Source organism: Thunnus maccoyii, chromosome 3 (assembly GCF_910596095.1).
Source record: "Thunnus maccoyii chromosome 3, fThuMac1.1, whole genome shotgun sequence".
NCBI classification, from domain to species: domain Eukaryota; kingdom Metazoa; phylum Chordata; class Actinopteri; order Scombriformes; family Scombridae; genus Thunnus; species Thunnus maccoyii.
In genome coordinates this window covers 26100904-26116544 of record NC_056535.1, presented here as the reverse complement: position 1 = coordinate 26116544, position 15641 = coordinate 26100904, and the positions used below count along the sequence as shown (strand labels likewise).

At 38.6% G+C, this 15641-nt stretch overlaps 1 protein-coding gene across 2 annotated transcripts; it reads right to left on the bottom strand.

Moving 5' to 3' along the window:
- Positions 1-992: 992 nt before the first annotated feature.
- LOC121894152 (synaptotagmin-2) lies at positions 993-14986 on the bottom strand. 2 transcript variants are annotated; one of them, XM_042406539.1, is made up of 10 exons: positions 14969-14986; positions 14706-14803; positions 10939-11164; positions 10658-10818; positions 7628-7759; positions 5553-5720; positions 4195-4362; positions 3187-3304; positions 2462-2595; positions 993-2267 (listed from the first exon to the last, which is right to left on the bottom strand). In XM_042406539.1, the coding sequence occupies exons 3-10, from the start codon at positions 11138-11140 to the stop codon at positions 2052-2054; spliced, it is 1299 nt and encodes a 432-aa protein (XP_042262473.1). In that variant the 5' UTR covers positions 11141-11164; positions 14706-14803; positions 14969-14986; the 3' UTR covers positions 993-2051. The 2 variants fall into 2 exon arrangements, with proteins under 2 accessions (XP_042262473.1, XP_042262474.1); XM_042406540.1 differs by lacking the exons at positions 14706-14803; positions 14969-14986 and adding an exon at positions 11379-11449.
- Positions 14987-15641: the final 655 nt, after the last annotated feature.

Here is a 15641-nt window from a genome sequence, read left to right as displayed (position 1 = left end):
CATCTGTCTGAATTTATGTGGTTTTAATTCCTATCTTTGACATTTCTAGTACGTGATTTCAAGTTGTGCATTTTTTTTTCATTTTGACAAATACTGATTGAAGATTGAAGTGTCTCTCATCGGTCTCACATTTGAATTTAGCTTTGGATTATATGATTGACATAACATTGCCAGAATTTTCAAGTTTGAATTTTTCATTTTGAATTTTGGTGTTTGAATGGCCTTGACTTGAATTTTTATATCAAAAATTGACTGATTGATTGAATCTGAGTAACCTGAAAATAGTTTTTGAAATATTGGACACTTGAAATTTCTGCCTGAATTTGTAAACCCTGAAATAAAATTCTTTTAGCACAATCAATTTTTGCAATTGCACAGCTTGAAATTACGTCACAGAAATCTCAAAGAATGATATAAACCACATAAATTCAGAGAGATGGTTTTCAAAAATAGAAATATTACAGTGCTGTGAATTCGGAGTATTAAAATTTCAACATTAAGCAGTGATTAAACTTCACAATTCAAATTCTTTTGCTTATCCTTTTTTGCTTTCATACCTCTGCACATCACACTAACACAGTATGTCTGTGATGAAGTTGTAACACCACCATGTTGCAGTACTTTGGCTCCAGGTTGAGGAAGCTGGCTGATGAGTGAGCATTTCCAAACAACATGAAGTACTGCGAGGCATGATACATGCTCGACTCTGCAGCTCTATTTGGTTCAAGCAAATGGTCCTGGATTTGTATATTGTATAATATGTTTGATGTAGCACTTGCTGTATTTAGATTTTACAAACCTGCTTTTTTTTACTTGAATTCACATTATCTTAAAAAGTGCAGCTACATCTTACAGTTCAAATCCAATTCTCTATAAAAAAATGTCATCTCTGACTGGAATCCTCATGTTATTTCACCAGAAACAATTAAAGTTTTGAAGTGTGCTGTGTTGGATAAACCACAAAATTAGTCAAGGAAAGATATAAAATAAAATTAGTGAGATGGCACTGTTTTATGAAGCAACAGCAAAATTCAAAAGAAGCATAGTCATAATTGTTTTGAACATCATTTGTAAGCCTTCGAGCAACCTTACTTCATGGATAAGTAAGGTTTTACATCCAAGTGGTCAACACAACCCAAGACAGATTTCAGATGGCACATTCACAATGTCCCTGACTACTTTTGAATGATATTCACTCAGCACAAAGTCCCCCTCCTATAAATAAAACAAAAGATGAAGCCTACTATATTTCTCAAAGTGTCATATCAGGAAAGGCACCCTTGTATTCCTGTCCTACGTTAGATCTGTCCGAAGACACAAATGTGTGTTGAACTAAATGCATAGATGTGCCTTCATGGCAACACAAAACAAGCAACAAACATCAGACAACTGTGTCATCCCTGCCATACTGTATGCTTCTGTACTGTATGTTTCTCCTTCTCAAATGTGAGCTGATAAAATGAATCATTTATACAGATATTTCTTGAAAACATATTGCAACATGGGCCACTGCATTCAGTGACCTTGACCTCTCTCATTGTCATTTAAATCTTTTTGTATTGATAGACTTAAACAGGAAATAACCCAATACTACAGTACTTTCTATTGCAAGTTATAGCACACTTATTAGCAAGATACAATACTGGGCATGATGTATGCAGAGCAGTGGGGAGGTAAGTAAAGCATGCTCTATAAACTAAACTAAAGCTTTATTCCAGCATTGTCTTCACCAAGACTTTCATTCAAAGTCAGCACCCTAAGAATCAGTTTCTAAGTTTTCTTCAAATCAAAGAAAGACCAAAAGTCGATCATTCATGAACCAGTCACCCGATAACTCAATGCCACTCTTCTCCGCATTCACTAACGTGTGAAATGTGATGCTTAAAAGAGTTTTTTTGGACTTAACCATGAATGAGCGGATATTCTACGATGTCTCTTTTTTGCTGCACAGGTTTCATGACGAGTAGTCATGTGTTAAGTCATGGGTCTCATGCAAAGTAGGGGTGGGGTTGGGTTTCTGAGTTAGTGCATTAGCTGGTTGGTCGAGCACGTTACTTCTTTGCATTCAAGGATGCCAGCTGACCATCGATATCCTCCTCTGGCTGCAATGGATGCCACTGGGCGATGGGGCGGCGTGGATTAGCCAGCATGTCAGACCAATGCTTCAGACCTAAACCAGTTGCCTTGCTACCCACGAAGATCTTTCCAATGGCGTCGTTCTTACCAATCTTGTCATAATCAAACACTGTGACCGCCACCAAGATTTTCTAAGAAAGGCACAAGAGAGAATTTGTAATTTACAAAGTCATCACATCATTAACAGATAAGTGCAGATTCATTTGAAACACATTTTTAAGAGAGAAAAACAACTCAGCTAAATATGATTATCTACTGTAGAAGATTATCTACTGTAGAAGTAGATAATCCTAGTCCTAAAGCATTGATTTGACTTGCACTGTACCTGCATCTGTTCCAGAGGGATTTCAAAGCTGAAGGATTCATTATAGTATGGGTTTAGGGTGTTTTTCTTCACTGTAGTCTTCTTCTTCTTCAAACGTTTACCCCCCTGGAGCAGCTGGATCTTTACATAGGGATCTGCAAAGAGCAACAATATGATCAGCAATGGAGTCCGTAAAGGCAAGTTATTTTCTTGTCGTTATTAGCTTTCCTGATGTTTATACAATATTTCCTTACATTTTTTCCACTAAAATATATGTCTGTCATTAGATTTTTTGTGTTATGTCATATGTGTGGACTTTTCTATGTATTTGGACCTAGGGAATTACAGTTGTAAACTGCTTTTCTGAGGTGTACTTTCATGACAAAGCACAGGCTTATTTTTATTAGATGTCATCATATGTTGTGGGATTTCCTTTGTCAAAAAATGTTGCCCTAATGAAGATCTAGTGACTAAAAAACTGACTTTAACATCAAATATTTGCATTGGACCTAAGTGTGGTGAGCCCTCCTTTCTCTATAGTTGATGCAATTGACCACCTTGTACCTTAGCATTGTGTCATGACTGCAGTGATCATAAAAGTAGAAATTCATAGTCATAGATGCAATTGTAGAGACACAAATTGAAGCCTTGTGTGTTCCCAAACAGCAGCAATCTAAATCAAAGTGCTGCAGTGTAAATTCTAATTCCAACATTGTAACTTTGAGTTGATGACTGCATTTCTCTACCAGATAATCCACAGGCATCCATCTTCTTCAGGTTCTTTGCCTCCAGGATGCAGACGGTGAGTTTCCCGGCAGTGGGGACATAACGGAGGGAGATGCAGATGTCTCCGAGTTTCTCAGGCTGAGCAGTCAGCACGGAGAGAAGAGACAGAAATGACAGGCACACATGCTCATCAGACAATACCAGCAAACTGCTCAATTTAGAATATGATTGCCTGGTGCAAAATGCTCTCAGCTACTGTCTGCTGTGTGTCTTGCATTTTTTCCCGTGGGCTGAAATTGAGGTCTTCTTGTCCTTGAGGCAATATTGTCTGTGTTCTTGGAATTTCACAGTCCTATTTAGATTCTTAGTTCCAAGATTTTGGCAATCAATAAGATGGTTTTTGCTCAAAAAAGTTTTTCAAAATAGTTTGGCATTTTGGGAAATATGCATATGCGCTTTATTGCCCAGAGTTAGATGAGATCAATAAGGCTGTCATGATTTCACAGTAAATATGAAGTTAAAGTCAGAAGCCATTTAGCTTAGTTCAGCATAAAGATTAGAATAAATAGGGTGGGGGAACAGCTAAACTGGCTCTGTCCAAACGTAACAAAATCTATCAACCTACAACTCTAAAGCTCACTACTTGATATGTTGTTTCTTGTTTGCTTAATCTGTACAAAAACCAGTGTAAAAAGGGAAATTTGTGGTTTTATTGGACTTTTTTTGGCAAATAAACATATTTACTGAACTACTGCTTTAAAGACAAAAACACCATAGTTAATAGAAGAAAATGTGAAAAATCTATTATATTTTCTATGAAAAATTTCAGACATCTCAGACTCAAATTTATAAGCTCACAGAAGACAACCAAGACACATTTCAGCCCATCAAAAATAAAATAGAAATGAATTCAGATGATTGAATATTTGCACAGTTATATAAAATATCTATTTTGACAGCTGCATATCAATCAGTTATCTTATTCATCTTTCACAGTATAATTTGATCAGTTTGATTCTTAACAGCACCTCCTCTTGATCAGCGCTCTCTAGATCCCGCCACTCCTCAATCGGCCGCCCAAGGTCGATGGTGTTCATGGGAATCTTCACCTCTCCAATGACGTCATGTTTGGAAAATCGGTCGTAGTCATAAACAGACATCACCAGTGTCTTTCCACCGAGCTCTTCGTAGGGTACCTGATCAACAAACACATTTTATAAATTTGAATTTATTTTTCAATGGGATGATATGACTATTGAATGGAATCAAAGAATTTTAAATAATGAGAAGATGTAAAAGTAATTGACAGTTAAAGAACTTTTTTTTTTAGGAATTTGATATGTTCAAAACGATTTTTCACCACATGTACACTTTCCCTTATTTGCTTGCCCTTGTTTTCTTAAAAAGTGCAATGACAAGTAAGTCAGATTGACTAGAGAAGCTTAATTAACTTCCCAGCTACCACAAGAAACCATTGAATAAAAAAATATTCGAAGCTAACAAGATAAACTAAATAAGTTGAAATGAATTTGAAATTGAATTTGCATTTGAATTTGACAAAAGATACCTTGTACCTGAGGAAAAAAGACAAGTCATTTGTATTTAAAGAACATAAATTTAATTACATGCCTTTTTCCTCTGGTTTAAAGGTGCAGTGTGGAGGATTTAGTGGCATCTAGTAGTGAGGTTGCAGATTACAACCAACTGAATACCCTCCCCTCACCCTCCGCTTCCATGCGTGTAGGAAAACCAGGTGAGGAGATTAAACACTAATTAAAACATGCTTAGGAATATTAGACAACATGCTCCAGCTGACTGAAACATTATTAAATGAAGATGAGAACTACTCTGCATGCTACCATCCTTTGTAGATACCCAGTCTAGACATGTGGAACTGAAAAAAAGGCTTTCAAGTTGAAAATGGAAGAAATCTCAAATAAACCTGGAAAGCGAAAACAATAAACGTGGCAGTGGACATCTCTTCAGTTCTGTCTGGGAGGGAACATTCACAGACAGTCAGTTTTTTTAGCTGCTGCAAATTTGCAGACAGGCAGAGCTTCCAGCATGACCCAGAGCCACTTGTAAAGTCTCTGTGGGCTTTATTAGCCAGGACAGAAAAAAGAGCAGCATGTAGACTGCACAGGCCAGTGAGTACACATATCCTGTGAAACCTGACAAGACACAGCCCTATTGCACTTTAGTCTTATTATTACACTTTCTCACCATCATCCATAAATGTTTGCTCTACGTCTCTCTTTTTGTTTACAGCAGCATGGATACATATTGAAGTATTGCAGGCTGTAAAGCGAGGTTTACACCTCTTCTGCACCAAATTCTGTAACTGTAGATATATTTTATCACGGACATACAAGGCTGAGAGACTAACCTTGAATACAAACGTCTCATTGAAGACAGGGTTCAGTGTTTTCTTGTGAACTTTAGTGTCATACTTCTTCTTCTTGTCAGGTAGGAGCAGGACCTTAACGTAAGGATCGGAGGTTCCTCCTGAGTCCATGGACATGAGGTCCGCAGCTTGAAGGATACCAACTGTGAGCTGTGTGCAGAGGAGAGGGCAGGGTGTAGGGGACAGAAGCAGTGAAGACAGAATTTTATAGGGTGAAAATCCAATATTTATAAGATTGCTCATTTGTGTCGGGGTCACCGCTGCAGAGTCAGAGCTGCAAAATTGGTTATATAACATCACTTGACAACTAAAGCAAATCAATCACCACAAACATCTTGCCTGACTGGAGATGAATTGAATGTCAGAAGGTTTTCTTCGATTTCACATAGTGGTCACAGTGTGATAACTTCTGAAAACCGGAGGGGGTTTTTCTCAGAGGCCAAAGGAAGCCTGGCCTCCCCACAAAATATATTCTAATAAAGAACATGAAAATTATTATTTCCACAGATATGTCCTTTACTTATTTTTGCCAATCCCTTCTTTATCTGATGTAGCAAGCAAAAAAGCACCCCTCTGCTGTGTGCATTACAATGTGTAGTTTATGTCCTCTGCTCTGTCTTGTGATCGCTCAAAGGAGGCCAGCTTTGCCTGGCTTCCCTTAGAGACAAAAAGTAAATGTTTTAGCCAATCAGAATGAGGCCAGGCTTGGCCAAGCTCAACATTGAATGGTCAATTCATTGTTAAAAACAAACAAACAAGGGAGGTCAGGTTGAACCTGGCTTCTCACCAATCAAACACTATCATCGGGTAGTTTACTACTTCATGCACTGAGTAGCCGGCAGGACCAGTTAGCAAGTTTGCAGAATGGATGGAGATGGGGACTTTGAGTTTCTCTTTAAAAAATGACTTTACTAAGCTTACTAAGCTTGCTTTTGAGCTGCAACTGAAGATAAAACAGAACGGAAGGCCTACCCTGTAGCTGGACCTGACTCAGGGGAGAGCTATGGGAAAAGCTAGGTCTTTTTGTGATGGGAACTATGCTAGAATGGAATGGCTAATGGGAAGCATAAAGATAAACCAGCTTTTCTGCTGGCATTGCCTGCTGTTTGCTGCTCCTTGAACAACCCATGGAGCACAACAGGATTCCTCAATCTGGCAAACCTCTCTTACATCATTGAGTTACCTGTTCGTAGCTGTAAGTTACCTTTGTTTTGATAATGTGGGTTGTTGTCTTCAAAACATATATTTCTCGTTATATGATCCATCTAATGTTTTAGTCATTGTTATATTGCAAAAGGTTATATACATCATTTTATATATATTCCGGGGAGCATGACCACTTAGTTGTTGTCTTAACTACTTCACTTTGATACAGCAAAAAAAAATTCACTCTTATTCACTCTTATCAATTGAGGTCTGTAGCCTGTGTGCTAGTGCCACCTATTGGGCTATTAGCAGTCTAAGCATTTCAGCAACATACCACAATAGCACTGTGTTAGTATGCAATTAATTATGATATTTATATGCAATTGAGTCTGTCTGAAAACCTTCAGCTATGTGTTTATTCTTTAGATGATGAGAAGAAACTCATGTTTTAGCCTGTATAAATAATGTGTGATTGTGCATACATCTTTTAGAGCAAACAGCTTTGTTGTTTCTTGCTGATTGTGGTTATATTGTTGGAGATGTCCCCTCATAGGAGTATGCACATAATTCCTCTATTACTAATAACCAGTGCTTATAGCTGTAAGAAGTTTGCACATGTTGTTGTACAGTCATTTGGAGAAAGAAAATAAATTACATCTTGTGTTTTGTAGTCCGCAAAAGCCTTGTAAATGCTATTGTTCCTGACGAATGGGATATAAATGTTCATTTTGGTTTGTGAAAGCAAGTAACTATGATATCTCCATGTAATCATATGAAGATTAATATCCATATGATCACCATCATATGGCAATTTGATCTCCATACCAAGCTGACTGGCTTCTTCGTAATATTTTAATGTTTTTTTAATACAGAGACTAATGAGCTTAAGCTTAAGCTTGAAAAAAACAGACCTTTGTATTCTCAAAGTCATAATCTATGGAGTATTGCAGCTTCCCAAGTTTCTCTTGTTCTTTCTCTTCTTCCTCTTTCTCCTCCTCCGTCAGTCCGGTCTCTCCCTCGTCGTCATCGTCATCCTGGAGTTTCTGTGATGTGAAGGTAACAAAAGAAACCACAGCGTTAACAATCAGTGGACTGTGAATCAGAACATTGGGCTCCCCACAACAGCCAGCATGCCACAGACACTGGAGCTTCAGGAGTTTTTACGTGGGAGATACATGTTTCGGTTACTGCTTACCTGCACAGCACCTGATGATAATAACCAGGAATTTATCACAAAATTCACATATTCACACATTTTTTAAAAAACTCTGCACACCTTGTCTTCTCAGTGTTTTTGGATCATTGGGCAATTCCTTCGACATGCCAGTGCAGTAGAGTGACAGCCAGTGTCAGTGGAGGCATTGCATGCTAGTTCCACTAAGAGGGGTAATAAATGCAAACATTTTCCAATAAAATCAAATATTATGTTGTTGTCTTGTTTATCAAAAGGCTCATTTGTAAGGATTTGATTTCACCAAATGAACAAGGAGATATGGTTAACAGTTTATTTTACAGGTCTTTCATTATTCATGCATTATCGCAGTAATTTGCATGTATTTCATGGTTAATTTTACAGAAAGGTTGCAATTTGGTAAAAAAAAAGTATAAGAAAGTTGGTTTAGTTGGTAAGTGCCCATCCATTATATTTGGGATAATTTGCAAAAAAACTTAATAAACTGAATTCTTCACAATTCTCTGACAGAAAATATTTAGTTTTCTATGTGTAGTTTTCTGTCAAACTACATATTAGCATATTGCAGTAGATTCTTTCTTGAGTGCATTTCCTATATTTAAATAAAACCCTTTCAAAGAGATGTCCTAAAAATTAACAATTACACCACAGATACTTTTAGGTAAAATCTGAAAATTCCAGGAAATTAGTAGGAAAATAAGGGGATCTGTAAAATAAAGTGTTACTGAAACCTAATACTCTAATACATCTTTCTATACACAAAACTACACACTGAAAACTAAGTATTTTCTGTCTGTTAAATGATTGTTAAGAGTGTAATTTATTAAGATTTTTTGCAAATTAACAAATATCAACTCAAATATAATGAGTGGCTACTTACCAATTAAACCAACGTAACACTTTTTTACATTTTTCTTCTCATAATTTGTTCCAAATTGCACCACCCTTTCTGTAAAATTAACCATTAAATACCTGCAAATTAATTAGAAAACTTTTAGGAAATTAGTATAAAATTAAAGGACTTGTAAAATAAAGCATTAACGATACATGTTTATATAAAAAACCCTGAGGAACTAGCTCACAACAGCTAACGCCAATGCATATTAAATGATAAGGGCAAAGACATAATATTCAGGGCAAGGAGATGGCTTTCAAAAGACCTCATACTTTATTGACTTTTAGCTGGATTGTAATTTGTTTTATTTTATGAAACCCTACACTCAAAACTTTAATATTTCTAGATATAGTCCCAAAGTTTTTATCTGCACTGACCCACCTCTAAATGTATGTGGCATCACAAAAAATGCCTCTCTTTTCAGTTCAGCATTATTATAATAATGGTTCAGGATTAAAGGGCACAGCCAGCTATTTGAATAATATAGAGTCTTATTGCTTCAGTGTTATTACTGTAGTTAAATTAAAGCCTCATTGCAGAGGTGACCTTGAGTTTGAAGCATTATTACTCTTTCTGGGCCATCCAGTGTCTCCACATCCTAACTCCTCCTTGAGTATTACAATCAGAAAGACAGATTTGCGAGTATTTTTCTATTTCATGCAGTTTTATCATCACCATTTCCATGTCTCCCAACCAACCAACCATGCCCTTCATCACATGCATAGATTAATAGTGTTAAAATTGTCTTGCATATCATCTCTTAATCCAATACTTTCCATATTGGCGTGAGTTACAGTTACATTGTCCCACGAACAATGTGTTAGATGGTTAGACTCTCCTCTCTGGGGTTTATGGAGCACATCATAGCTTTCCATTATTACATTCTCAAGCTGTCATAACAAATCAATAAATAAATAAAAAGTTGGGGTGGGGGACTAAAAAGTAAACAAAAATGCCAAGGAAGCTACGACTTTCATTCCATGAAACCCCCCTCCGCCCCAGGGGGCCAGAGAGCATCAGCGTGAACTATCCACCTACCGTAGCGCAGGAGTCCACCACAGTCAAGAAACACGAGGCACACATAAAGACAGACACAAAGCGGGAAAAAAAAGGAGGAGAGCAGAGAGAGGAAGAGATTCAACTCACAAGACACCAAACGCACTACAAAAGAAAGGCAGTCAACACCACCACCACCACAATTATGATGAGAAATGACACACTTGTTTTCGGCAGCACAGCCTGGGACAATTATTCACATTGTGGACACTAATAATTGATTGCTTTAATTAACTGTCACTGGAGTGCGGGGCAATCTGTGGTGATGTCAGTTGATTAGGCTTCAAATTAATCACTGGCTTTTCTAACATTTATCCTCTGATTTACTGTATTTTGCCTCTGAAATCTCCCAATACATCTGTGGTCCTCATGCCTTCATCCATTTTCTTTAATTATGATATGCAGCTCTTTGTGCTTGGGACTTGTCAAAAAAAAAACTTTCCACTTCCCAGTACCCATTATTTCTCACTACCCCGTAATAAGTGTGTCATTTTTCACCACAGGCCACAATGGAATACGTCACACATTTAAACCACCACAACAACAACATCAAATAAATGGAGGGGAAGAGCGCTCTCCTTGTGTCCTCTACAGCCTGGGCTACAAGAGCTGCAGGTAAAAGATCAAATTCAGTTAGCTAGAGACATCTTTAAATGAATAAATTCAGCAACAAATGTCATAAATAATAATAGCATCTTGAATAATAAATTGAAGGTAGCAAAGAGGGAAAAAAAAACATCATCCGAAACATTTTGTTACCCTGACTTTTCAGCTTGTAGAAAGCACGAAGCATCATACCTCGCCACCCTGCATGTTCTTCATGTTGAAGCCATCCTTGCCCTTCTTCCCTTTCTTGTTCTTCTTCTTCTTACAGCAGCATTTTTTGATTATACAGAAGCAGCAGGTAAGGATGAGCAAAGCAGCCACCACAGCGATGGCAATCAGAGCCCACGGAGGCACTGTGGTTTTCAAAACAGAGGGAAAATTGAGACCGAGTTGGAACTTCTGTATTTCTTACAACACATTTTATCATATAAAGAGCATTTTGACTCAGAGAGTGTTTTCTATGAGTTACTTACGTGGGATTTTATCAATTTCATTCAAGAATTTGCTCTTGATTTCTTCAAACATGTCATTCTTGCTGATCTCTGTGTTGTTGGAGCTGGAGGTGTCCGCCGCGGTGGAGATGATCGCCGGGGTGGGAGCCATGGTCACGGTGGTGGCACCGGTGGGCTCTGCGGCTGCCACAGCCTGTGGCCTTCTGAATAAGTTGAATTTCATTGTCAAAGACTAGGCGCAGCGTCCCTAAAACACACAGAGATCAAACAGAAAGCAAGGATAAGCAACATGAAATGACTGAAGTGTCACAACTTCAGTAATGAGATTTGTTCATGAAAGAACAAAAAGAAATGATGGCAATGATGCCAGTGTTGCATGTTAAATAAACTTTCACCTAAGGATTACTGTTACTAAAATTTACTGAAATTTAAACACAGTTTGGTAACATATCAGTCAGTACCATTATCCAGTTTCTTGTGATCCACTGGGAAAGGACCAAACTGATGAACAAATTAGAGACTCCAAGGATAAACGTAGTGCTGAAACAATTGTCTGGAAGATGATGAAATCAAGATGTAAACAGTTTGAGAGTCATCACAATCTACAATACGCATTTTTAGTGAAGGATTATACAGAAATCAGAGCTGCGAATGAGCACACATTCTCAATAGAGATATCCCACGGGATATAAAAGCATTAAAATTGAAACCAAACACGTCCGTTTATAAAGATGATGTGTGAATTTACTGTCTGTGTGAGGAATGAGCAGAAGCTGAGGTGATTATCCTTCCCCCTCTGAACACAATTAACTGCCTGAGGTGAATGAGACCCAGAGTTAAAGATGTGTCCTGACTGAGCTATCACAGAATTAAAGGAGTTCTCTCCGACAGGTGGGGAAGCAGGGAGATCTCTACAGGTAGATGGTGGCTCCACTGTTAACGCTGTGAAATCTTCAGGTTGAATCCATAGACTGTATATAAAGGTGGACGTAACGAGGTGTGACATCATCCATTGGTAGGCATTTGAGCCGGTTTGAAGGCCAAAGTTGCTGCTTATGGTCGGTGCCATCTTTTCTGTTTGGAGCCAGGACCTTCCAAATAAGGAGTGCCGGTGTTGCCTTTCACACTATCTTACTGGGAACACCGAGCAGTGCATACTTGGGCTAACATTAACTAACTAATACAGCAGGTATCGTTAGCAAGTAACATTAAACTTACTTAAACATTGCAACAATAATCAAAATCAAGTGCGAGTCCCGGAACTGGGGGAGAGCAGCAGGTGAGCCAACTGTCAATCACAGCTGTCACTCAACACCCACATGACAGACATCAAAGCTACTGTAAGTCTTTAAATCTTATTAACGGAGCAATAATTTCCAAAATGTCCATCATCACACCCATTAGAGGGTCTGAATTTAGCAATTGAGACAATAATGACTTGTTGAAAAAAACTATTTACTCAGTATTTCTAGAGAGAAGTTGATGCTTTTTGAATGGGAGTCAATTGGAGCCAGGTATTTTTGGCATGGCACTTTAAAGGACTTCCGCATTGGCTTCAGCCTCAAGCCGTGGTAGTTGCCACTTGGTTGAATCTGGGTCCTCCCTCTGCTTTTTTTCTTCCACAGTCCAAAGATACGCATGTTAGGTGGATTTGGGGGTCTTTTTTTTGTCTGTTTTAATCCGGTGGTGGACAAGAAACCTGCATTCCACCGGATGCATGTTGACAAGTTATTACCCCTTCATGACTGTAAATAAGAACAAGCAGGTATGGAAAATTAATGAGTTTGCATTGACTTATTTGTATTAATATCTACCAACTATTTACAATTTATCAAAAGAAATCAATAAGTAACATATGGCTGGTCATTCATTATGCTAACACTACTGTAATCCTTATTATAGTCCAATAAGAGGAATAAACTAAACTGTTATCATAAGACTGTCATTCTCACCACAATGAGAGACTATTAAAACAAGCGTCCTCCTCGCAATTCATCAGCTTTCTATTCTCTGGTAATTCAATCCACCACAAACAGCCAACAAAATCAATTTACCTCTCAGGCTCAAGCGAGCATTATATTATTTATTCTCAGTCTGCTCTTTGCATGATGAGGAGTGACACCAGCACACTATTAGCAATTGAGGTGTTGATGCTCTGGTCCAAAATTAGGTTTGCTGTGTATTGCAGAAAACAGGGGAGATTTTGACAACTGTAGCATCAATTCACTTAGGATTAAATCACGATATGGTGCAGAGAAAGACAATTCTTTCTTTTTTGTCATTTATTAGATTACTTAAAGTAGACAGCAATTTCACTAATAGGGATGCTGAGAGCACAAGCAGTTCAGCAGTTTATATGCTAACAGCAACCATTTTTTACTGCAGTAAAACTCTTAGATTGGTATTTTTTCCAGTCTGAACAACATGATTTGGACGCTGCCTTTATGCTCTCATGCCCCCCACCAGCTCAACATAATGCTACAGAATAATTGGCAACTTTACGACCATCCACTTGTTCTGCAGCTATAATCTCAGTGTTTGTTTTTGCTTTTCCTTCAAGGTGAAGAATCTGTTGGACAAAAGTGTTTTAACAGAAAAGGTAATGAAATTAATAAATCTTCTAGCAAGCAGAGCAAATGTTACGTGATTCTCTCTCTTATTCCTTAAAAGATTCATCAGTTAGTTTAATGTCACTGCTAAGGCTGTAAAGCAAGTACTGTGTGGGAGTACATGTAGGTTTATAAAATAAAAAAAAACGAAACATCAAATAAAAAAAGACACTCTGTTATTATCATTGCTCTCAAATGTTCAGAGCTATCCAGAGGTTTTATCACCCTCAGAGAGCACTGAAAGAGAAAAGATCTGTCACACTTTAAAAGACAATGTCTATCCCCTGTTTAAATGAGCAGGACAACAACGGATCCCAGGGTTTCACAGACACACACACACAGTTCATGTGTCAAATTAGAAAGATATACTGTGAGTCTTTTGCTGTAGCGAGGATTTGTGTCATTTCAACTGAGGCAAAGCATCACCACATGAAAGTGAACCGGCAGACTTCTCTATCAATGTCTGGCAAACACAATCATAATGTAACCTTATCTTCATTGACTCACAGGCTACAGATCAATAAAAATTGCATTCCAGTATGTGTTTTTTAACGTTTCCCTCGTCTTAACTGATGAGATTTGTGGTCAAATGCACACCATTCGCATACAGTGGAGGCCCGTGTGCTGAAGGCCAGCCGATCATTGTTGCTAAGCAATCCTGATAGTGTCTATCAGCTATCCAGAATTGCCCACAACCTACCTATAGTCTGAGTGACCAGCCAATCAAATAACCAATTGGCTCAAGGCCATTGTCAAGTCATTGCCGGAGCGGTTGGCGTGGGCATGAAATGAACGCACACTGCTACCTCTCTGCGATGATGATTATGATTAAAATTTTAGCTGCAAAAGGGGTCCCTCCCAAAAATATAACTGCCCCAGAAATCATTATACAGACTTCTCAGCGTATCACCCTAGACAAAACATGTCAGAAACTGCAACAGACACAAATTTAAGGCAAAGACAGTCTGTGACACATAAACTACATTAACTCCGTGCTTCATAACCTTTCCCCTAATCCACTGATCCAATGCAGGAATAACTCAACACTCTAACTTCCATAACTTAGCATATGTTTTCTGTTCAAACGAGCAGTGATCAGGATAACGACTGAATACAAATACACCAAAATATGTCCGTGTCCCCCCCCCCTCCCCCTTCTTGTTTTAGCAGAGTGTTTACCTCTGTTCCATTAGCACTCAGCCCTTATCTGCCTTTGATTTCTGCAGCTCATCACTGGCCAGCATCACTCAGCCACAAAGAGAAGCCTCTGTGACATCCTGATACACAAGGATATTCAGGTGCAGAGAATGCAGTCACAGTATGATAGTTTATAATGGCTCACTTAGTTTGAAAATGCAGAAAAGATCCTCTAAGATCTTTTAGTTTTTGATTATATTCATGTCACATAAATAATCTTCCACGATCTCTAAAACAAAACTCACCGGTCAGATGTGGTATTCCCCCTCGCGAGGTGGCCCATCCAATATAAGTAACTGTTTGGCTACAGTTACTCAGAGCTGTGGTAGCATAGTCTGATCTCTCCCATAAGCAGAGACTGCAGTCTCCTCTCACTTCTCTCCACTGCAGCACTACACCCCTCCTCCTCCTCCTCCTCCTCCTCCTCCTCCTCCTCCTTTTCCAATGCACACCATCTCCCCCATTTTCCACCCTCCCGTCACACACCTCCCTACTCCCTCTCTCTCTCTCCCTCCCTCAATGTACTCATGCACGCAGCCTCTTTACCTCTGTCTCTCCATCTCTCTCTCCCCAACCTCATTTGTGATGCAGCTCACACAGCTGATTGCAGCATGCCACTCTTTGGTCGAGTATTGGAGGCCAGTTGTAAAAGATCAATATGCAAAAGCTTTGGAGGAGGAAGAGGGGATGTGTTTGATGAATAAAGCCACAATTCGCAGAGATCAGAGATGGAGAACAAGCAAGGTAGCGGTGGCTGAGGTAGTAGGATAGGCTGACGAACTCTTAAGGATGTGCTCTCTTTACCACATCAGCTCCAAATCATATTACATTGAGCTCATACAATTAACTGGATCCCAGCAATTGATCTCAGAAGTGTGATATAACCCTCTGGAGGGATTCTTCCTTGTTAAACCCGTT